The 23,825-nt window shown below is 44.0% G+C and overlaps 1 protein-coding gene across 3 annotated transcripts in view; it reads left to right on the top strand.

Annotated features, from left to right (window-relative positions):
- The window catches only part of PPP1R12C (protein phosphatase 1 regulatory subunit 12C), a 47,838-nt gene continuing 24,013 nt past the window's right edge, over positions 1-23,825 (top strand). For 2 of the 3 annotated variants that reach the window (XM_014065780.2, XM_014065779.2), the window contains exons 1-6: positions 2-446; positions 14,029-14,159; positions 14,754-14,872; positions 16,217-16,376; positions 17,425-17,569; positions 20,058-20,132. In XM_014065780.2, coding sequence (XP_013921255.2) covers positions 87-446; positions 14,029-14,159; positions 14,754-14,872; positions 16,217-16,376; positions 17,425-17,569; positions 20,058-20,132 — 990 coding nt within the window. In that variant the 5' untranslated portion in view covers positions 2-86. Of the gene's footprint in view, positions 447-14,028; positions 14,160-14,753; positions 14,873-16,216; positions 16,377-17,424; positions 17,570-20,057; positions 20,133-23,825 lie in introns of all 3 variants that reach the window. The other variant, XM_087713881.1, reaches the window with a different exon arrangement.

The raw sequence follows: 23,825 nt of genomic DNA, 5'->3' as shown, positions 1-23,825 counted from the left end.
TGCTGCTTTTCAGCCTACCGCGGAGCTGGGCCGGGAGGGCCGCCCAGCCGGGCTGGCGGCGCCGGTGGCTGCAGTAGAGGAAGAAAATGGCGGCGCCGCTGCTCTCTCTCTCCGAGGGAGAAGGCGCCCGGGCGCGGCGGCGGGAACAACTCCGTGCATGGGCCGAGGCCGAGGCTGCTGCCGCCGCCGCTGCTGCTGCTCTTCTCCCGACCCCGCCTCCCGCGGTCTCCGCGCCTTCGCCCGCTCCGGCTGGGCTGCCGGCGTCCGCAGACGAAGCGCCGGGGATGGGCTCCGGCGGCCGCCCGCGCGCGGTCCGTTTCGACGCGGCCGCCGAGTTTTTGGCCTGCTGCGCCGGCGCCGAGCTGGAAGCGGCGCGGGAAATGCTCGGAGCCGACGCGGCGGCGGTGAACGGCACCAACGCGGACGGCATCAGCGCTCTCCACCAGGTAGCCTCCTGTGTTGCGAGCCACGAATCCCCAGAGGGAGCAGCCCCGCCGTCGCCTCCTCCTCCTCGGCTCTCCTTTTGTCCTGCCCGGCTAAACGCCTGCGGAATGGGCGCCGAGGAAAGAGTTTCCTCTGAGCGTGTGCAGAGTGCCTTTGTCCCGGGGAGGAACATATGGGGCGTCTCTCATGCCAGGGTCAAGCTCTCTACGAGGAGAGTTTGCAAAACCTTTTCATGCGCTGGGAATATCCTTAATCTCCGGGAGTGAGTCATGGGTTTTGGAGTGGGTTATGGGTTTTGGAGCCTGCTTTTCAAAAATGCTTTCCTGCGGTAATTTCCCAGCCCTGGATGTAGTGGTCTTTATGTGACCATATCTAGAGAGAGGGAGGGAGGGAGGGAGGGGGAGAGAGAGAGAGAGTAAATCCGCAGTAAATGTCTAAGAATCTGTCAGGAAGCTATTCCTCTACCCGCTTGCCGTTAAGGCCATTTCCCCATCTTTGCACATATCTGGCATCCCAATTGGCAATTTGAGTTTTTATTAGCCAGGCGGCTGTTCTGCTTTGCAAAGTGAAATTGCTACTCCAGCTTGCAATTGGAATAATGTATGCAGGTTGCACGTGCAGAATGAAAATGAAGACATGTTCCTCTGCTGTAGCGGTTTGGGGAGAAAATGTTATTTTGGTGCAGGGAGGTTGCCTACAGTGATTTACCAATAAGTGGGGAAAACATTTCTTAGTCACTTGGCAACCTAAGGGGGGGGGGCGGCATTCTTCTATTTCTAATTTAATAATCATGAATCTGAAGTACAGCTGTGGTATCTAACGGCCCTAGTGATTATGTTCCATCAAGTCTTTTTCCGACTCCCAGCGATCACAGAGGTTCTCCATGACAATCTATCCTATTCTTTCCAGTCTCCTGGTGACATCCCTACCATAACTGAGTCTGTCCATTTTGTTGCTGTCATCTTCTCTTTCCTTCCACCTTTTCCCGTCATTAGAGCTTTTCCAGGGAGTTGGGTCATAATGTGCCCGAAGTAGGATAATTTGAGCCTGGTCATTTGTGCCTCCAGTGAAAACCCTGGGTTGACATCTTCCAACACTTGAAGAAAAGAAAAGAACTCCCCAGGCCTGTTCGTTAGATTTTTATCCTGTCTTTATATTCAGGGCAGTGAACATACCTATCCTCCTATTTTCCCACAACAACAATCCTTTGAGGTGAGTAGGGTTAAGAGAGATGGACTGACTGGTTCAAAGACACCTTTCATGCCTAAAGTGGGACTAGAACTCACAGTCTCTTGGCTTCTGGGCCATCACCTTAACCACTACCCCAAATTGGCTCTAGGGTTCATGAAGTGATTCACAGTTGGAGAAGTTAGGAATTTAGAGGGAACCTAGGATCTTGGAATGCAATTCCTCTTTTCCTCTTGGTTTTAGAAGTCACTTTCCACACAGAAAGGACCAGGAATTCATTCTGCTCTCATCCTTGAAAGATCAAACAAGGCCATCTCGGGTTCTACATTGGTGGGTTCTCAGTGTGTTCCTACACAGACTCTAAAAAGAAAGGGTTTGCTTTTACACCACTCTTTAATTTCCACCGCTGTTTGCAGAACATTGGAACCATCCAACTGCCAGCTTGTAATTTCAAAGGCTGGGTGTGCTGAGCCAAATGTCTTATCATGGCTGGGTGCAGATTGTGTAATCCAGTAAGATTGGCTTCTCATTGTGTAGTGAACGCAAAGGCTTTTTGAGTGAAAGAGTCTCTGCCTTTCCCTGCAGCACTTGCTGTTTTCATGATGGCTGAAGAAGATGCCGTTTGGCAGGTCCTGAAAAATGGTCAGTCGAGAAAACATGAATTAGAAACAGGAGGCCTTTAATGCTCAGCCAGTTCATTATATTATTATTTATCTAACTTCCTATGAGACCGATATCAGTCTTGTACATAAGCACATGTAACTTTACTGTCCCAAAGTTTTCTCCAATCTTCCATGTATGTATCTATCTTATATAGTTGTGTGTAGCAAAGTTGAAGCCAAAAAAATATTTCTGCTTTTCTGGTCACCTGCAAGCAATCAAATTAATTGTATATGTTCTGGTTTCCTTTTATAAGACACATTTGCATAGTATATCAAATTAGTAGTCACTCCTCACAGCTTTATCCTTCTAATATATGTATATGATTACCACAAGAAGTCATATAAGGTATGGAAATGGAAGCTTACTGTAATGTCTGAATTCAGTTCTAGTTTATAAAGAATTAAACATTTGTGTGTTCTAGGTTTGGACATGGTAAGTCTCTTAGATCAATTTCACCACTATTAAGAGAACTAAAGGATGAACAAATGTTGAATTTTCACATCATTTTAAACCAGTGTTTCCTTAATTATGGCATGTTGAAAAAACTAAAACTGATAAAACACATACTTACTTGCTACTGTGGTGGCTGTTTTCACACCATATACTGACTCAAACAACGATATTTTACTATGATAAATGAATCCATTTTCTTCATGGTAAGATAGGTTTCTTTAGAATCTTGACAGTTGTTCTGTTCAAAAGTGGCTAGTCAGTCTTTTGTGAACATGGTTTGTGATCATCCAAACCCTGCTTCAAATTCCTACAATCCTCCTTTTCCTCAAGATCCTCTTTCTTGGTGCTCTCTGAGCTTGGTGGTTTTCTTATAGGCCTTTCATTATCAAATTAGGTGATGTCAGCGATGCTAGATGATATCAGATCCAGCACTGATGATGTTACTTAGTTTGGTTATGAAATGTCTGCAACAAACAAACAAACTCAGAGAGCACCAAAGACCTCAAGAGTTCAATCCTGAGCTACAAATATTCTCTTCTATTGGTCCTCTTCCTTGCTTCTTGAACAGTCAAATTACAATTGCTATTTCAAAGAGAATGGTAAAATATAATCTCGCTGAGGGAGGGAGAGCAACACAATTCCCATTCTGACCGACAATGCTTGTTGTCACAAATGTGTTTAATGCTGTAGTCCTAAGTCTTGGTTCTGCTGCAGTGTAGATGATGGACTGAAGAACTCGCATCATACAGGTGAGTTCCGATTGGTTGCATATCTGGAAAGGGTGGTTTTATTTCCAGGGGCAGGAGATAAAAGTATCTTGCTTCTCCTTCCCTTGACAACCAAGGCTGGTAACCACAAAATCTAGCCAGCAATCTTTATATTTGTGACCTTTCAATGCACCGAAATGGATCACAAACCTGAATAATTCTCCCTTTGTGTCTGGCCGAAGTAGGTTCAGCAATTAATACTAGGACTAACTGGTTAAAACGGAGTATCTATTGAAAGAGTCCAGAAACAATGTTGTTTGCGTTGGATATACATTTATTGAGTATTACTGATTGTAGATTACTACAAAGGTATTTATTTGCTCTTTGAATTGCAGTTTGTTTTGGATTCCTTCACCAAATTCCCATCAGAGGCAAGGAAAAGTTCTTATGCCTAAAATTAAACCGCCTTCCCTGGGTTTCTCATTAGAAGGCACTACTGGGGCTGCTGCCTTTTCGGTATCCCACCCCACCCCCTTTAATTTCACTCCTGTGAAATTTTCCATTACTTCATCTTCTTGAAGCAGTTTGGCTTCTTGCCCTGATCCCCATCTCGATACCAATTTGTCAAACTGGCTAGGTAGTTGGGGAGGAATAGCTCCTGTTTTCTTCCCCTGCCAGGTCTATTGTTCCAGAGTTTAAGGCCAGTAACTGGGGTGGGTGGGGCGGGGGGGGGGCACATGAGGAAGTGGTTGGTTAGGCCATGACATGATACAGGTAGTCCTTGACTTATGACCATAATTGAACCCAACATTTCTGTTAAGAGAGACATTTGTTAAGTGAGTTTTACCCCATTTTACGACCTTTCTTGCCACAGTTAAGTGAATCACTACAGTTAATAACTTGGTCATTAAGTGAATCTGGCTTCCCCATTGGTTTTGCTTCTCCGAAGTCACAAAAGGTGATCACATGATCTTGGAACATAGCAACGGTCATAAATATGAACTGGTTCCCAAGCATTAATCACATGATCACGGGGATGCTGAAAAGCATAAGTGAAAACGCTCATAAGTCTCTTTTCAGTGCTGCTATTGTAACTGAACTGTCCACCAAATGAACTCTTAGCCGAGGACTGACTATATGCCACTCTTTCTTTCAATATCGCAGGGAAGGATTAAAGATACAAATGAAATTAGGGAATGATGAGGGCTTTGCACATTGCACCAAATGTTTATGTTTCCTTCAGTGTTCTGGAAACTATGCGTGTCGCCTCTGGTGTGCCTGCTTCTTGGAACAGCAGCCCTTTAGCAGCATTCCCTGAATTGTTCAGCATAAGCGAGAGACTGTTTGAAGGTGGTAGAATTGCCATTTTGAGATGAACTGAAGGCCTCTCCTCTAGTTCAGCTAACGTCAAACTGGTGGCCTCCAGATGCGTTGGGACTGGGAACTTTGCAAAGTTACATCACAGCTGGAAAGTGTCAAGTTGGGGAAGCCAGCTGCAGAAGGCTGGAACTGATTAAGAGATTCAAAATACAGAAAAGGAAGTAAGATAAATGCTAGGAAGAAGTCCTCAATCATATATTTTTTTTTGACTTGGATGTCGGTCAGAAGTGTGGTAGTTGCTTTCACGGGATGGGGATAGGTGGATTTAATGACCTTTCTAATCACTTCTCACTCTGTTTTATGTATAGAGCTAGCTGAAACTAGAACATTAATAGATAAATGGGTGCGTGTTTTACTCTACAAGGATGTGCCTCCCGTTTTTTTTATATTGAGCTGAGGGCCACAATTGACTGTTGGGTAGTTTCAGTGTCAGATAATATCACAAAACGCAAAGATGGTAGAAGAGATGAGGAATTGGAAGCCGTGGGGATAAAGCCTATGATTTTTTAACTTTCCCCTAGTGCCAAATTAAATTCAGGACAACCTTTGGAGAAACTTGAAGGACATATCCAAAAGGCAATGGCATAAGGAGCCTGGAAAAACCTAATTTTTTCAAAAGAAGCTGCTCTACACATGCTTTAACAATTCTCCTGTTATTTAAAAGGCAACCAACGCTCACCTTCTAAGCAATGAATGCAAAAGGTGATCCTATAATACAGCCCTGGGCAGGGGGCAATTTGGCCCTGTTAAGGTAGTCATTTATGAAGCCGCAACCTGTTTTCCGACTGTTCCCATGATTAGCTTGGGATCTAGTTATTTCTCAAGAGCCCAGGGACTTTCTCCTTGCCATGTATTGCCAGAAGTCCTGGGTGCTTACTCTTTCTGCCAGGTCGCCCTCTGACTTTCGGCAAAGCAGAATTTAGAAGGGTTGCAGGAGCACGTGACCTGTGCACAGCTGAAAATATGTTGCAGGATGAGGCCTGTTTCTTCAGTTCCCCTTGATTCTGGGAAAAAAAGCCTGGGAATTGTGCATAGAACCAGTTTCTAAAGTGTAGCCATAAATACCCCCAATAGTGGGTAAGCTTGGATATTTGTGTGGCTTTTTTTAAAAAGGCAGTGTGTCCTTCTGTTTCAGAGGATGAGTAGGACTAGCTTCGAAGATCAAAAATCTGAGAAGCTATACAGTATCTACCGAATGTATAGTAAATGCGGTTTCCATTTAAACCAGCTCATGATTCCCCCCCCCCCCCTATAATTGCTAGTCCTTGTAATTTTGAGTAAATACCACTCAAATAAATATTCAAATAGATACTATATGAGTGTTATCCTCACAGGGCTGAGATACTTTAGTATCCAGTAAAGTTTTGTAATGTGATGGGGAAATGTAAAAGGATTCTGGTTTAATCAGAATTCAGACGTTACAACATTTTTCAGGTTGCAAACATTTCATTTATGAGGGAACTATATATATTTAGATGCTGCAGTCTTTAGAACAGGCAAGTAAACAAGAATGTTCTTCTAAAAATACACGATTTCCCTGAGGCAGGGGCATTTGGCAGGTGGGTGGCTCACACAGAGAGAAAATCTTGGCATGGGGCCATAGCAAGCCTGGGATCCTCAATAGTGATCTCAACAACACAACAGTGTTGTTACCATTACTCATATTCTCAACTCTTCAAATGGATGTTGCACTGTTTTGGAGGTGGGTCGGGGCCCAGAATCCTGGACTCATTAGATAGAAGCAGGGCCTAAGAAGGAGACCTGGGGTGTTTTCATGGCACAGTCAGTTGTTTCTGCCACTGAAGTAAATTGTTCTCCTTTGGTGGGAAATACAATATTTGCTCTCTGAGCAGAGGCTACGAATGTTGGTCCTCTCTTGGCTTCTGAAACAGACAGCACCCCCCCCCCCTATCTTCTGCGCCACTTCATCCAAAAGGACAGTCATATCCTGATTTCTCAAATTGGTATTTTTGACCCATATGAGATTAAGAGCAGAAGAGAAGTGGGCTTTTTTTTTTAGGAGATGGAGTCTCATATCTCAGGTAGAAATAATTTCAATCCATGGTCTCAAAAACCAGCCCTTGGTTTTCTTGCCTTCTCGAAACCTTTGAAGAGATGGAATCTGATATTTAGCTCCAGCTAAGTTTTCTTGGGTGACTTCCAGCCATTCCACCTGTCTCATTACACAACATAATCAGTCTACTCATTTATGAAGACAACCAATGTGATAAAGGTAGTCTGCATCTAAAAATTGTACATGAGACCAGAACTATTGTTGCTAAGCAATGAAGTTTTTTAATGAGTGAGGCCTTATTTACTAGCTTTTTGCCATGGTTGTTAAGTGAATCATATAGTTGTTAAGCAAATTTGGCTTTCCCTGTCAACTGTGGGAAGTCATCTGAGAAAGTAACAGCTGTGGTAAATTTTCCTTTTAACTCTGTGACCATGTGGATGTTGTAATGGTTATAAGCACTAGGACTATTGTAAGTCACTTTTTCTAGGACCCTTGTAATTTTGAACTGTCCAAAAAAAATAAATCATAAATCAAGGACCCACTTGTATTAAAATTAGGAGAAACTTAGAGCTCATCAAGGTACACACTCTGTTGTTATAAATTTCTCGTATGTAAACCAAGGAAAATAGGGTTGAATTTTAAAGGAATATTCAACAGGATATCTCAAACTTTATACTGGTAAGGGGAAAGATTTCAGTGTTCTACAGATCTCTGCCTCCCCATTTGTGATAAACCAAATGTATAATACAATACACATGTTCAAAATCTGCATAATGGCAGTGCACAAATTGTTGCATTGAATTTCTATAATCCAAGTTGCTTATTACAGTACTCTTGCTTTCTTAGCATAGATTTTTGAAGCATTTTATTTAAAATGGAATGTGTATAGCAGGGTGGATCAATTTAAATCACACTTTATTTCATGTTTTAAATCTTCCAACAGGAAATCTGATTTAAATGTCTGGTTTAAATTAAATTTGCCATTGGTTGTTCATGTTCTTTTTTCCCCAAAGGTGTGAATCTGATAACTGAATTGTGTTACTTGACAACCCTTGTATTGTATTTCAGAGTCTACTGTAAGCCATATGCCGTGCAAAAAATAAATGGTGTTCTGTAATCTCTGTTTATCAGCATCAAGCTGCAGATATTGCTGCAATCTGTCAGGAATGTTAATTCTGCTCTGCTATTTTTATTTTAAAAAAACTTTATTTCCTATCATACAATGAGCCAGAGTTTGCCAGCATTCTCCAATCACTTTTGCTGGCGCCTTGCACTTGTGGCTGACAAACCACACCCTGTGTTTTGTTCTTTTGCGGTTCAGGGGAAAGAGATTTGGCTTCTTCTCTCCAGTTTGGATGACACTAATAAATTATAGACGGGGTCATTTCTGGTTTAGACACACCTGTTGGAGGCAGGAGCTAGTGGAAATATTATGGGCTTGTTTGTTTCCTAGTTTGTTTAATCTGGGATTCTGGAGGGTTGCTGCGTCATCTGAACATTTAACTCGTATCCTAGACCCAACTCCCATAAGTATTCAGTAACAACCCTCTTATCCAACCTTTTCCAGTCAGAGAAATGTCGATTAAAAGCACAGAACATTTAAGCAGCAGATTCAACCAGCTGAGCTAAAACTCCCCTCCCCCCTTTTCTTATTTTTGAGGGGGGAAACCTGAAATGAATAGGATTAGTGACCCCCTTGGCCAGGATTATTTTCTGTAAAGCAAGAGTCTCCAACCTTGGCAACTTTACCACTTGTGGACTTCAACTCCCAGAATTTCTTACGCTGGAATTCTGGGAATTGAAGTCTACAAGTGGTAAAGTTGCCAAGATTGGTGACCCCTGCTGTAAAGTGTACCATATCATACAGCCATGCTATAATGTGGTTTGCTTTCACCATAATGTGTGCATAAATCCAGCCATTCTGGAATAGCATTGTGTACTATTTAGGCCACCTAAGTGGGGAATGCACTAGCTACAGCATGCTTATGGTAGTTATTGTTTTTGAAAGGGTTTAATATTTATTTTTCTCTACCATATAGTTTGGCTAGTGGGTATCAAAAATCCAGAAAACCATCAGGTGGCTGCAGAGATGAACAGAAATCTAGAAACATTTGCTGCCATCTGGGTTTTTGCAGCCTAGATCTGGAAATGCTCACAGGATTTGTGTTTGTATAAAGTCTCAGTTTCAAAATTCGGCACTTCTACCTGTGGCATGGCTCAGATTGGCCATAGAGAAATGATGGAACCCAACATTTCTGTTGCTAAGTGAGACAATTGTTAAAAATGAGTTTTGCCTTATTTTACAATCTTGTCACAGTTGTTTAAGTGAATCACTGCAGTTGTTAAGCTAGCCACATGACTGTCATGCGAATCTGGTTTTTTCATTGACTTTGTGTGTCAGAAGGTTGTAAAAGACCCTGGGACACTGGAACTGTCGTAAATATGAGTCACTTGCCAAGAGTCTGAATTTTGACCATGTGATCACAAAGGACACGTCATCAGACTGAAAAAATGGTCATGTCACTTTTTTCAGTACTGTTGTAATTTTGAGTGGTCATTAAACAAACTTGTAAGTCAAGTCAAGTCACCTGTAGATGTAGGTGTGAGAACAGCAGCACTTTGGAAGTAGGCAAAATGCATTGGCTGTGCCTGGTGTGATGGCTACTCCACTTATTCTTTCTCCTGGATGGTGGCCTGGATTGACGCATTCAGCAAACTTGCTCCTGTCCTTGGGGAGTTGCTGGAAATCAGACAGCACCAAAAAAGGCAGGATGGGCTGATGTTTTGATGGGTGCAAAGCAATCCATTGAGCCTCTAAAGAGCCCTGAGACCTTTTCTCCTTAACTGGCTTTCTGAGAAGATCCTCAAGTTGAACCTATCCATTCCCCCTCCCTCAACATCCTCAATTTTTCTTCTTTTTTTGAAGAAGATTGTCTCCTCTTCTGTGGCTCTTTGATATCATACACCCATCTGCTGTTATTGCTCCAGTCGGTTTTATTTTGCATGGCTTGACTGCAGATCCAAAACCTGTTATTAAAGGCAGATGAAAGCAATGAGCAAAAGCAGCTGCCTTCAGTTCTGATGTCTTTTGTGCCTGAAAGAAGAAAAGTAGCACAGCTGCATTTTCCTGACATTAGAAGAGACATCAAAGATTTACTGGTCCAATTTTCTTCCTTCTCCCTCCCTCCCTCCTTCCCTCCCCTCATCTGCAAGTTTTGGTAGATGCTGAAATCTCCTGTGATTTTTTTTTTGACGTACATAATACCATCTTGCAGCATATCTTGTATGAGGTGCAAAAGGAGCCCTTTGAGAATTAGCACCTTAATAAATATTAGAAAAAATGCGAACACCCCCATCAGATGACGATATAATTAGGAAAATTTGGGATTGTGCTGAAATGGATAGATTAACCTTAAAAATTAAAGATAAAGAAGACTTGAAATATTATAGGACATGGAATAAATTTTATGAATGGATAGAGACAAGAGGTAGAAATGAAAGGGAAGTTGACAAACGTGAATAACTGTTATTATAGAAAATAAAGAATTATGGATGCAATATGGAAAAATTGTAAATAGGCTAATGTAAGTAGAAATTTAGTTGAACCTCATTTTCTTTTCTCTTTTTCCATTGGTTGTATTATTATACTTACTGTAAATATTTTATTAGCTTGTTAAGTATGTTAAGATTTGCTATTGATTTTTCTTTGGCTTTGCTTTGACAATGTTTAAAACTTGTGGACTTCAACTCCCAGAATTCCCCAGCTAGCGTTGTTCCCCAGCCAGTAGAGCTATGGAATTTCCCTCCCAGAATTCTGGGAGATGAATTCCACAAGTCTTAAAGTTGCCAAGATTTGGCACCATTGATCTAAATATTAGAAGCTCTTCGTGTGTTTTCTCTGTTTTCTCACCTCACTTTCACAGACCTCCTCCTTGCCATAACCCAGAGATTGCCTTTTCATCCAAACCATGGTTATCTCAGAGTATAGCTTTCTACACATTATGCCTAATCCCAGTCAGATTGATCTATCCATGTGGCCACTACTTGATCAATTAGATCAAACATTTAATTTGCTATTAAATCCAAATCAGTGGGCTAGACTTTGAAGCAACCCTGAAACTATGACTTATGGTCCTGGTTTCAAAGGGGGTGGTGGTGGAATCAAACGTTTCTTTCCTGATGATTTTTAAGAAGCCATCAAAGACCTGACTTTTCCACGCTTTGGGGAAGGGTGAAGGTTAAGCCCCTGCTGGATGGTTATATGTTGACTTCAGATTGCTCATTATCTCCTTTTTGTCATTTTGTTTTAACCTTTTAAGCTGCTGGAGTCATTGGCAGATGATGACCTATAAGTTATCTTGTCTCCCCCAAAATAAGACAGGGTCTTATTTTCTTTTGAAACCCCCTCTCGAAATAAGTGCTTGGCCTTATTTTCGGGGAGGTCTTATTATTTTTGAGGTGCAGGAGGCAGCGAGCGTGGTCACCTCATGGCTGCTGCTGTGTTGCACATTGCTGGGCCTGCCGCTCTTTGCTGTGGCCATTAGCATAACAGAAGGGGACAGGGTTAGGGTTGGGGGAGCAGCCCTTAGGGCATGTGGGATACATGGGGCATGTTCCCCCCTCCCTTTCCCCTTCCTCCGGCCTCCCCTCCTCACCTCGTGTTCTTTGCGCAGCAAGCAATCAGAGGAAATGGCAGGGGCTGGCTGCGCATGCGTTTATATATTTGGGGGGAGGGCTTATTTTAGCACATGCTCTCAAAAGCCCAATTGGGCTTATTATCCAGGGAGGTCTTATTTTAGGGGAAACAGGGTATATAAATAAGTAAATAACAGTTTTACTTCATTGTGTTTTGGGTCAGACCTAATATTGCAGGATACAGCTTTCCCTGGAAACTAAGTGATCATATCTCTTGCTTATCCACTCATACCTTACCTCAAAAATAAACTGCACATTTTCTTTTCCAGCATTATGCAGGTGGGTTGAGAAGTTTGGTCTCCAATCTTGGCAACTTTAAGCTTGGAGGAGTTCAACTCCCAGAATTCTCCAGCCAGCCAAGCTTGGAGACTCCTGCCAATTGCATGTGGAAATGATCTTTTTTAAAAAAAAAAAAAAAAAGAGTCTTATAATAGTATAATGGTAATAGTTGTAATGGCAACTTCCCTTCCCCTGTAAGTTGTGCTTCAGTAGTACAGATGTTCCCAATCTGATATTTTTCAGATGCCCTTCAGGCTTTCCCTAGGAATAATGGGACGTGAACTTGTCGATCAGAAGGTTGGCAGTTCAGCGGTTCGAATCCCTAGCGCCACGTAATTGAGTGAGCTCCCATTACTTGTCCCAGCTTCTACCAACCTAGCAGTTCGAAAGAATGTAAAAATGCAAGTAGAAAAATAGGAACCACTTTGGTGGAAAGGTAACAGCTTTCTGTGCGCCTTTGGCATTTAGTCATGCAGCCACATGACCACGGATACGTCTTTGGACAGCGCTGGCTCTTCGGCTTTGAAACAGAGATGAATCACTGCCCCCTAGAGTCGGGAATGACCAGCACATATGTGTGAGGGGAACTTTTACCTTTTACCTTTAGAAATAATGGAGGTTGTAATCTAATTTATCTGAGGGTCACTTCAACCTCCAGCTCTCCTCACTTGAACATAACAGGTAGTCTTGACTTATGATTGCAAACTATGAGCAAGTTTGAATTAATAAAAGGATGCTTTCTGCTCCCGGGATAAAATGGAGGATTTTTAGCTCCTGAGCAAAAAGACACTCGAGTGTCCTGAACTAGGCTTCCCAGAACCTCCCCTAGTCTTCCCCCTCCCAAATTCTCCTTCCTTGGAACTCCATTTAACAACTCACAAGATTACTTAAGGACCACAACCAGGAGGGCCAAGATTGCAGCCACTGGGCAAAACAGTGACATGACAACTCATGTAATGATTGCTTTGCTCAACAATCCAGATTCTCATCCCAATTGTGGTCATAAGTCGGGGACTAACTACATTGGTTCAGGTTTTGGTTTCTGGTCTATTACTCTGTTTTCCCCAAAATAAGACCTCCCTGGAAAATAAGCCCAATCAGGCTTTTGCGTGCATGCGCTAAAATAAGCCCTCCCCTGAAAACAAGCCCTTCCCTAAAATATTTAAACACATGCGCAGCCAGTCCCCGCCATTTTCTCTGGGGGAAAGGGGGAGAACATGTCCCACGCACCCCTGCCGTCCACACGGAACGGTCTCATGGAGGCCTCATGAACCCTAGCTACTGCGGCCCTTCTGTTAGTGGCAGCTACAAAAAGAACTGCAGGCCCAGCGACCGAAGGGCTAGCAAGAGTGTGCCAGAAAGAGAGAGAGCATTTCTAGCCCTCTCTGAATCAGGCTGAGGTTAAGGGGCCTCCTGCACCCCCAAAATAATAAAACCTCCCCAAAAGTAAGGCCAAGCTCTTATTTCAGGGGTCAAAAGAAAACAAGACCCTATCTTATTTTCAGGGAAACGCAGGGTAGTTGAATTTAGGGCTGGAATGGGAGGCTGGTAGTTCTCTTGTTGATCAAAAAAGGTCCTAGCATCTCTCTCCTTTGGGCATTCCAGCTGGGTTTATTAGGGGTTGTTCAGAAATCTCTGGAGGACCAAAGAGTTTCCATCGCTTGGTTAGGTTACCTTCCCAAGGCTCCTTCCCAATAACCCGCATATTTCATTCCCATCTTAGTAGCCTGTGCACTTTTTCCTCAAAACATTCTGTGCCAGAGATTTTGTTCTGTGGTCTGTTGTGTAGTTGTGCTCTAGCCACAATCCTCTTGCTGCTTGAAAACCTTGTTTATTTCCTGGTCCAATGTACTTGCCCTATTTTCCGCCACCAGCTGCAATCAAAGCAAGACAAATATTACAAAATTCCCAGGGACTTTGATTTTTCAGTCCCAACTCTCTCTAGTGTAAAATCTATTACGTCTTTACAATGTTCCATTTCCCTGTTCAAGGGTTGCCATTTTAGCCATCTTCCACCCTGCTCGGCCCAAATGCTACAATGGGGTGCGTGTTTACGACACTGGGGAAGGAGTGGAGGGTGATGAATTTGATGAGAGGCACTTGGAATTGGCTCTTCTCTTGAAGGAGATGAAGACTTTTGTATTACAAATGAGGCAAAAGGTGAGGTTGGATTTGCATGATAAGGAAGCATTTTGATTCTTCCAGGCCTGCATTGATGAAAACATGGAAGTGGTTGAATTTCTGGTAGAAAATGGAGCTGATGTAAACCAGGCAGACAATGAAGGTTGGACTCCGCTGCACGTTGCTGCCTCCTGTGGCTACAATGAGATTGCACAGTAAGTTTGGGCTGGGTGGGGGGGTTGTGTATTTTTTTGCCTACATTTCCTAGATCCACAGATCTCTCAGCCAGCCTTACAGTTGCTTCTCGGCACAAGTGACTGCAGTGTGTCCTTTCTCATCCTCCACTTAGTCATTGAGCTCCTTCAGGCAACTATCCTAGTATGATGTTGGATTTCTCAGCTGGAGAAACTCTGGCAGGAGGCTGCTAAACATAGCTGGTGCATTTCACACTCAGTGAAAGATAACCTTAGGCAATCCTCTTCGAAGAGGGAGAGTCCTGGCTGCGTTTATTGTGGGAGCTTGCAAGGAAAGCTGTAAAGGTTGCCTGTATCTTGACATTCACCTTTAGTGGAAGGGGAGGGGGAGTTTTGCCTGAGAAGGTGAGTCAGGGTGTAGGTCTTAAAGTCCACAGTCTTTGAACTCTGTACTTGACACCCAAGCAGACTAGATTACCCAGATCAAGCTTTGCAGGAAGCTGGTTACAACCACCATCTCAGATGGCCCCTTCTGCTGGGGGGATAGAGATTGTAGGCCTGAATATGGGGGCTGGGTGGCCCATGCATCTGACTGGCCTTCACTGTCTGGCCCAGATACCTCTTGGACCACGGCGCCAACATTGCTGCGGTGAATAGTGACGGGGACGTCCCACTGGACATTGCTGAGGCTGACAGCATGGAAGCCTTGCTGCGAGCAGAAATCGAGAAACGAGGTAAGGCACAAGCAGCCACTGCAAGTCCAGCTCTGCTTCCTCTGATGTCCTGTTATTAGAGGGTTCTCCAGCTAATTGGCTATGGAAAGATGGCGACTCTTCGACATTTTCACCATTAAAAAAAACCAACCACCCCAAAACACTACAGGTAGTCCTCAACTTACGACCACAACGGAGCCCAACATTTCTGTTGCTAAGTGAGAAATTTGTTAAGGGCATTTTGCCCCATTTTACAACTTTTCTTGCCACAGCTGTTAAGTGATTCCTTGCAGGCATTAAGTTAGTAACACGGTTGTTAAGCGAATCTGGCTTCCCCATTGACTTTGCTCGTCAGAAGGTCATAGAAAGTGACCTTGGGACACTGCAACTGTCATAAATATGAGCCAGTTGCCAAGTGTCTGAATTTCGATCCTATGACCATGGGAGTGCTGCCATGGTTGTAAGTGTGAAAAAACTCATAAGTCACTCTTTTCAGGGCTGTTATAAGTTGGAACGGTCAATAAATGAACTGTTGTAAGTCAAGGGCTACCCACATTGGCTTTGTAAAAATATTTATAACAGATTATTTAATATAGACATACATGTAGTACATATAGGGACGTGGTGGCTTAGTGGTTAAAATGCTGAGCTTGTCAATCAGAAAGTTCAGCAGTTCAAATCCCTAGCGCTGCATTACTTTTCCCAGCTTCTGCCAACCTAGCAGGTCAAAAGCAGGTAAAAATGCAAGTAGAAAAATAGGGAGAGCTTTGGTGGGAAGGTAACAGCGTTCCATGTGCCTTCGGCGTTTAGTCATGCCGGCCACATGACCACGGAGATGTCTTTGGACAGCGCTGGCTCTTCAGCTTTGAAATGGAGATGAGCACCACCCCCTAGAGTCGGGAACGACTAGCACATATGTTCTAGGGGAACCTTTACCTTTATAGTACTTATAGAAAACAGAAATAGGCTAAATTAAGGTCTGGTAAATGCTTTCCCACTTCAGAGCTGCATTGTTGTTGCTGATTGTCATTTCCCAAAATTATCAGCATGAATTCTTTCTGTATGTGTGGACTGCAACATCCATTTTGCATTTGAATAAAAAAAAATACGAAGAGTTTTGTTGCAAAAGTACATAATAAAACTGTGGACCTACATCACAAAATACGTGCTGGTCCCTATGATGTGATTCCAGCTCTTCTTCTGAGATGGAAAGCAAAGTTCCAAAGATCCGGTTGCTGTGATTTCATTAAAAAAAAAAAAGTATGTGTGTGCGTGCGCTATCTGCATTATAGTTTGGGACCACTGTTCAGAATTTTTCAGCCACAGGTTCTCTGTGTTTCGTGTGACCGTTCCCTTTGCTTTCAGGGGTAGATGTAGAGGTAGCCAAGCGAGAGGAGGAAGAGATGATGCTTCGTGATGCTCGCCATTGGCTGAATGACGGCAAAATATCTGATGAACCTCACCCCAAAACTGGGGCCACTGCCCTCCATGTGGCGGCTGCTAAAGGCTACGTCGAGGTCATGAGGTGAGAGCCTCCCATCATATCCTGGGCAGTTCTTGACTGTGGTTAACCTCACCATAGCCGGTATGGATGATTAATTGCTTTTTGTAGCAGGAAATTAACAGACTCTTGCCTTTTCCTAGCTGTGTTTGGGAAAAGCCCGAGTCATTGGATCGCCTAGCTTTCTCTCCCCGTCTTGAGCAGGGTTGCGGGGAGGGCTTGCTGGCCCCACCCACATTTCCACACATCCTTCAAGCTCAGGCAGGGCTTATGGAAAAAGGAAAGGCAAAGAGGCGTCAGTCCCCACCCAGCCACCTCTCAGCTTCTTCAAGGAAAAGGGAAAATCGAAGGATCTTTGTTCTCAGCTGTTTTTCTTTAATCTGGGATTCTGAGGAGCTCTGTGGCTCCTCAGGTTAGGAAGGTGGACTGACTATCAGCAGCCTGACGTTCGAGACTTCTTACTGCTGTGAGGCTGGGTGGGCTCCTGTCACCTGCTCCAGCTCCTTCTAATCCAGTGATTTGAAAGTAGGCAACCGCAAGTAGATAAATGGGTACCACTTCAATACGGCAACTTCACAGGTTCATGGAAGGAGGCCCCAACTGGGAGTTTCCCAGGCAACAGTGGTGTCACCAGGAAATCATTTCACCACGAAAACACTCCGGTGCTTCCAACACGGAACTATTAGTACTTGGGGTTCCTCTTTTCAAAAGGAAGAAGAAAGGTGGGGGAAAGGAATTCCAATAAATCCCACTTTTCACTTTACTTTTTTTTTTTGTTTTGTTAGGGAACCACCTAGGGTAGTAACTCCCACCCCTACCTGGCATTTTCTTTACTAAGCACACATCATGTTCAAAAAATGCTACCCCAGCTCAAAATTGCAAATGTTTCTCTTCTCCCCTAACAATTGTGGATAACTTGAAAACCTGAATTCTGGTCTCCTCTGGTACTTTTATTTCTAGAATCCTCTCTATCCAGGTTGCCCCGTTTGTTCTGGCACAGCCCAGCTCTGTTCTCCCAGGGACAAGGAAGCCCCCAGTTACCCTTACCCTGCCTTGCCTTGCTCTGTTGCAGGCTGCTCTTGCAAGCTGGCTATGACACCAATGTGCAGGACAAAGATGGCTGGGCGCCCCTACATGCAGCAGCTCACTGGGGAGTGGAGGAGGCCTGCCGGCTTTTGGCTGAGCACTTCTGTGACATGGAGGCCCTCAACAATGTGGTAAGAGAAGGCTGATAGAGGGTGCAGGTAGTGGGTTATGGGAAAATGGCATCTCCCTTTATAGAGGAGACTGCAACAGATGAATGGGAAGCTCGGGCAGACGCTTGTTCAGGTGGAGGCCAGGCAGTCGCTTTAATTTGGATTTCTGCATGGAGCAGGGCGTTAGATTTGATGGACTCCATGCGGCCATCAAACTCTTTTCTACCTGAGGCCAGGGAGCTAAACCTATTGCCAGCTGGAATAAAGAGCCACGTGGGGCTAGATAGGTCTGCGCCTTCATATAAGACAAGTTCCCCTTCTCAAAATTATCTTGTGTTAGGCAGGGAAGACATTAGTAGGGTGAGGGGGAAATAGTTGGCCACTCTGTTTGTTTCAACATCATGCTGTATTTCACAAGAGTTACCAAGGCTTACAAAATACCGTAAAAGTCTTTTGTTTAAAAAAAGAGGGGGTGGAGATATTGTATATTATGAATATTGGAAGCCACCTGGAGACATCTTATATGAATTGGGCAGGCATTTAAATTTGATTGATAAATAAATAAAATAAAATAGAAACATTACCAGTTATTAAAAAGGTTAATCCATTGACTATTATTACATCAATATGAATTGGAGTACAACATAAGCAACTGTTTTAATAGTTCTGGTAGGTACAGGACATCAGGTGTTCATCTCTTGAGAGAGTTGAGAGGAGACTGTCCCTTCCCGAACGATGCTTGCTACTTGTTGATTATATATCAGAGTTATTACAGTATATTCAGTGGAACGACTTGCCTCCAGAAGTTGTGAGTGCTCCAATACTGGAGGTTTTTAAGAAGAGATTGGACAACCATTTGTTCTGAAATGGTAAAGGGCTGTAATGGTGAACCTATGGCACACTGTGCCACACTGGCAAGTGGAGCCCTCTCTGTGGGCGCGCATGCGCCTCCTGCCAGACAGCTGATTTTCAGCTCTCTGCTGTGCGTGTGGGAGACGCACGCACATGCGCAGAGTGGCAGCGTGCATACGCGGTGTGTGGGAAGCACGGGGGCAGCACCCTTCCTCCCGGGACCCCACCTTTGGTCCCAGGAGACTTCAGGGAGGCCTGCTATTCCCAAAATGGAGCACAGGAGGGGGAGGGTGTCGCACATATGTGCGGGGGAGGGATCAGTGGGTGAGTCGTGCGCACATGTGCAGCGGGGCAGGGCATATTGCATTGTGGGTGTGGGCGTGCACACGATTTCAGCCTGCGAGGACAAGAGTTAGCCATCACTGGTGTAGGGTTTCCTGCCTGAACAGGGTGTTGAACTGGAAGACCTCCAAGGTCCCTTCCAACTCTGTTATTCTGTTACTTATGAAGCATAGATTTCCTCCTCATCGGGAGTAGTTCTTTAGGCTTCTAGCAGGCCAGTTGCATCAGTAGGCATGAAGTGTGCTCTCACCAAGCCTCTGCAAGCCTCCCACACTCTTGGCAGCATTTGGTGGTGATTGGGGGGGAGAATATAGCCGCTAACCCACCTCTCTTCCCTGGGTTTTTTTTTTTTAATTTTAAAAAAATATAGTCCTTCCAACGGGACCAATGAAGGGGAATCAATCACTGCCAGTTATAGGGCCTCTGAGCAGAAAATGTGCTTTGGATCCTCGGTGCCTCCCTGGCCCGCCTTCTTTTGGCCTTTTCTAAAGAAAAAGGATGATCTCATTCTGCCTGATTGATCAACTGAAAGTTGCACAGAATAGAAAATATCCAAAGGATCAGGGGGACGTGGGATGGAAAAATCTGAAATTGATCGCCGGAGTCTCGCATACATGCTCACCTCTCTGGCAGAATCTCATTAGAGACCATGAGAGAGTTAGAGTCTGGCAAAGGAAAATGTCCTAGAGAGGCCATGTGTTTAACCTTCTCTCTTGCTCATGCTTCCTCTATTTCATCCACTTTTTAAAAAACCTCTAGACTTCAGGCTGCCCTCTGGTCTCCATCCCCCCCCAGACCCCAAAGGCCAAACCATCCCTGTGGGTAGTTTTTCTCTTATTTACTCTTATTTATTTAAGAGCTGAAAGATCAGAACAAGTGCTGTAAAAGCATTCATTTCATCCCCTACCCAGAAATTTCTACCCAACACCCCGAATTTCAACACACACACACACACACACACACACACACACACACACACACACACACCTGACTTATTTCTCCACCAAAAAAGTACAGTGGCTGGAAGCAAGCGGATAGGAGCGCTCCGAAAACTAGACCAGTCTTTGGTGCAGCTTCCTTCATATCATTTTCGTCTTTTTCATCTGTGTTTGGTTTAGTCAGTGTATATTTCTGTTAACGGATTCAAAAGTGGAGGCGGAGAAGGAGGAGAGGTTTGAAGGCATTTGCAGTTGGCCGATCTGTTGTGCCCGTTGTATTTTTTTTTTCTGCCTCCTTTTGCTGGCTGGTGGAGTTTTGAGGCAATTGTGTTGTCAAGCCTCCTGTTCCCCCTGATTTTCTTTCTTTCCTCCCACAGGGCCAGCGTCCTTGCGATCTTGCAGATGAAGATACTTTGGCGCTGCTGGAGGACCTGCAGCATAAACAAGACGATGTGAGTGATGGGTTGTTGACAGTTGGGGTTGGGTGTTTTTTTTATTTTGCCAATTCCATTTATGTTGTTGGATACAGAAGGGTATTGTGATAGACTTTTTGTATTTATACAGAACGTTTCTAACACTTGAAGCTCATGCTTAGGTCACTTTCTGTGTGGGATTCTTCAAGGTTTTGGAGACTTTTTAGGAGAGAAGGCCTCCGCAGGCGATCTTGCAGAGTCTAATTTGAGGGCTGAGTTGAGAAGATTCTCCCAGTGGGATGATCCCAGGTCTTCCTCCCTGGGCTTAATAAGAACAGTACTTTTTTTCCTATAGCCGCCGACCAGAATTCTGTGAGTGAACTAAATACTGTATTTTTCGGAGTATAAGACGCACCTTCCCCTCCCCCCAAAAGAGCATGGAAATGGTGCGTCTTATACACCAAATACAGCCATTTTTGGCCTCCTGAAGCCCTGCCCCACATCCCATTTTTGCAAAAAATGGGCTGTTTTGCGCAAAAAACGGAGGTGTTTTCCCCTTCCTCCAACCCCCCCCCCCCCCGAGCACTCTGCAGGCTTCAGCAGGGCTGGGGGAAGGGGGAAATGCCTCTCTTTTTGCGAAAAATGGCCCATTTTCTGCCCATTTTTCACCAAAACTGGGACATTTTTGTCTCCCCCTCCCCCCTCCCCTGCTGAATCCTGCAGAGTGCTGCTGGGGGCCATGGAGGACAAAAACTTTTCTTTCTTACTTACCTCTTCGAAATCTTGGTATGCCTTATACATCGGTGCGTATTATAGTCCAAAAAATACGCTAATTAAAACAATCAAAGCAGTTTCCATTTGAAATAAAATATAAACAGAAGACCATAACTGGGTCATTGAAGCAGTCACAGGGCATGTCTGCTTTTACAAACAGTATAATAAAACTTAGCCATGCCGCAAGGAGCGAAATAGATGAAGTAGACAAAATCATTGGGGGGGAATTCTCCCACCGGTGTGGATTAGAGATCTGTTCTTCAGTTCCAGTGTTTAATTCTAGATTCACGAAACCCCATACCTTTGGCCGCGGGGGGGCGGGGGGGGAGGAATGGGGTCTCTTATGTCCCCACTGCTATTGATCCATTGACAGAGGAAGGACATAACCGGGGAGTTTTGCCCAGCTTGTACCAGTTGCATCCCTACCTGAACTGGGAGAAACTGTTAAAGATGAACTGCACTCTTTTTACACACCTAGTCTACGACATTGTGATTTGCACAAGGCTGCCTTTGACGACCACTTGGAAACTGCCCTTTGCTGGCAAGTAAGAGCTGCCATAGTCATGTAACGTTGGTGCTGCATTGGCTTCTAATAGCTTGAAAACGTGGCTGATAGGACCATCTTTTCCAACCAGAATTGATCCCACCTGGTATATACGAGTTTCTAGAGAATCTTCTAGTAATTCCATACTTTTGAAATAATGAGGCGACAGCTGGGTTTTTTTCAGTGATGTCATTCCCTTCCAGAAGTTAGATTCGCTCCCATCCTTACAATATTTCAAAAATATGTTAAAACAGCTTTTCTAGACAGCATTTGGGGAGAATGGCTTCATCCAGTCTTTCCTATCTTGGCAGCTTTAAGATGGGTGGACTTCAGCTCCCAGAACTCTACTTACAGCCACGCTTGGTTATGTTTTATTTGATTGTTCCAGCTTCTACTGTGTTGCATTTGTGCTCTTGTGTTTTTTATGCTCATTGTTAGGTGCCAGGAGTCCCTATGGATTCAGGGGCTATAATAGTTGCAAAACCAACAAATGCATTTTTGGATCAGAACTGTTAACTTTTTCACTAATAAGCTTCTCATTGGTGAAATTCGATTTTAATGAGTTACCTATTTACTCCATATCATTTTAGCTGCCTTTCTTTACAGTAATTCATTTCAGATTTCTTACACAGTTATATGCTTGCTGATACAATTCATCCTAATAATGATTTAATTGTAGGGATTCCTTAAGATGTGATTTTTATGTTTTTATGTAAGCTTCCTTCAAAGAACTTTGGGCTACATAAGATATGATAAACCCATGGGTGGGGGATGGAGGAGATTAGGTACGGCCTGGCTCGCAGGTCAATTTTATATCAAAATTGTCTGAATAGAATAAGTGGGGGTTTTTTTCCCCCATGGTGTCCTGTGATTGTAAAACAGTTTCAGTTGTTGCCTTTCCTGGTGAGTTTTAAGCTCTAATGTAAAATTTGTGTGTTTGGCCTGTGCATAGATATACCAGAGTTGCCTTAACTACTACAGCTGGTTTTTTAAATCATGCTTTAGTTAAATTTGACAACCATTATATATAGCTGAGACTTTAATCTTATTTTTTAAAAAGTCAGCTGTTTAAGCTTGCCTATACTAACATGTATTTTGTCCTAAATATACCATAATCCATTACTAAGAAATGCTCATTTGCTCTGTGTGTGTGTGTGTATTGTACAGATCAGGCAACCAGGAAGCCTGCATTTGCTTTATGTAACAGCTTTGGCTACTCAGTGGATGTGGGTGAACATTTTTTTTTTAAAGCATTCCGGTGCATTTATTTGTTTCATTGACGTATATAAGGAGACACACCTCCCAAACTCTCTTTCTTCCATTGCCTTTTTTGCATGGCCCTCAAGAAACAGCGAGAGTTAAATGGAAGGCTAAAGAAATGCCGATGACCCTCAGGGCAGAAGGTCAAAGAGGCAGAGGCCAGCATGCCTGTCAGCCTAATTTGAGTTTTGCCAGCCTAAAGGTTGCATTTCTGAAACTGCAGGGTGGGCCTCCCAGAAGTGGCTGATTGGGGGAAGCAGATCAGCCTCCCTCTTCATCTGTTTCAGGCAAAAGCTTGACTGGTAGGGCGGGCTGGGGGGGGTGTGTGGAGGAGAAGAGAAGAAAGAGAGAGAGAGAGAGAAGGGCTGGTTCCCAAGGGAAAGCAAGCAGGATGGGCCTCCCTCCTGCCTGTCGGCTTTCTGCCCTTTCCAGCTGTGGATTGGAACCAGATCAGCCTCAAGGTCCTTTGCAAAGCTTGAAAGGCGCTTTCTTTGCATTCTTTCTTTTTGTAATTCGACTTGGAAGTTTTCCTATGAGAACCAGTTGGAGGAGCAGCCTGTCCCAATAAAAGACAGGAGGGGAAAGGGGGTGGGAGTGGAGGGGAAGGAAAGGGAGGGTGGAAGGGTGAAGCTGCATCTGAAAGGACTCCGGGAGTTCAAGGTCCTGTCCCACCTTCTGAACTTCAAAGGCCAAAGTATTTGCAGCATTTTTAGTTGCAAAAAAGCGCATCTGCAGAGGAAAAAGAGTGTGATTAGAGACGAATGGAATGGGGAGGGGAGTTCCTCTCTTTTCTTCCCCCCCCCTTCCCCACCTACAGGAATCATGCACTGAAGATTTAAGGACTGACTCAGGGTCTTCTACCATAAACTCATAGCACTGAGGGCCTCAAGTCAAAGCCTCTGTTCTTAAAAGGGATGAACCAGATTGATATCCCTCTAGTGGCTGCCATCTTATTAAAAATAGCAATAGCACTTAGCACATACAGCTGCTGTACTCTCAGTATTGTTTGAGTGGTTTACAGAGTCAGCATGTTGCCCACAACAATCTGGACCCTCATTTTATCCACTTTGGAAGGATGGAAGGCTGAGTCAACCTTTAGTCAGTCAGGATCGAACTGCTGGCAGTGGGCAGAGTTAGTCCACCATTAGTCCTGT

This window comes from Thamnophis sirtalis, unplaced genomic scaffold (genome assembly GCF_051295495.1).
Source record: "Thamnophis sirtalis isolate CommonGarterSnake01/CBP01778 unplaced genomic scaffold, rThaSir2_p1.2 scaffold_4, whole genome shotgun sequence".
Taxonomy (NCBI): Eukaryota; Metazoa; Chordata; class Lepidosauria; order Squamata; family Natricidae; genus Thamnophis; species Thamnophis sirtalis.
The sequence above is the reverse complement of the archived record's forward strand: the minus strand, read 5'-3'. Positions and strand labels throughout refer to the sequence as shown.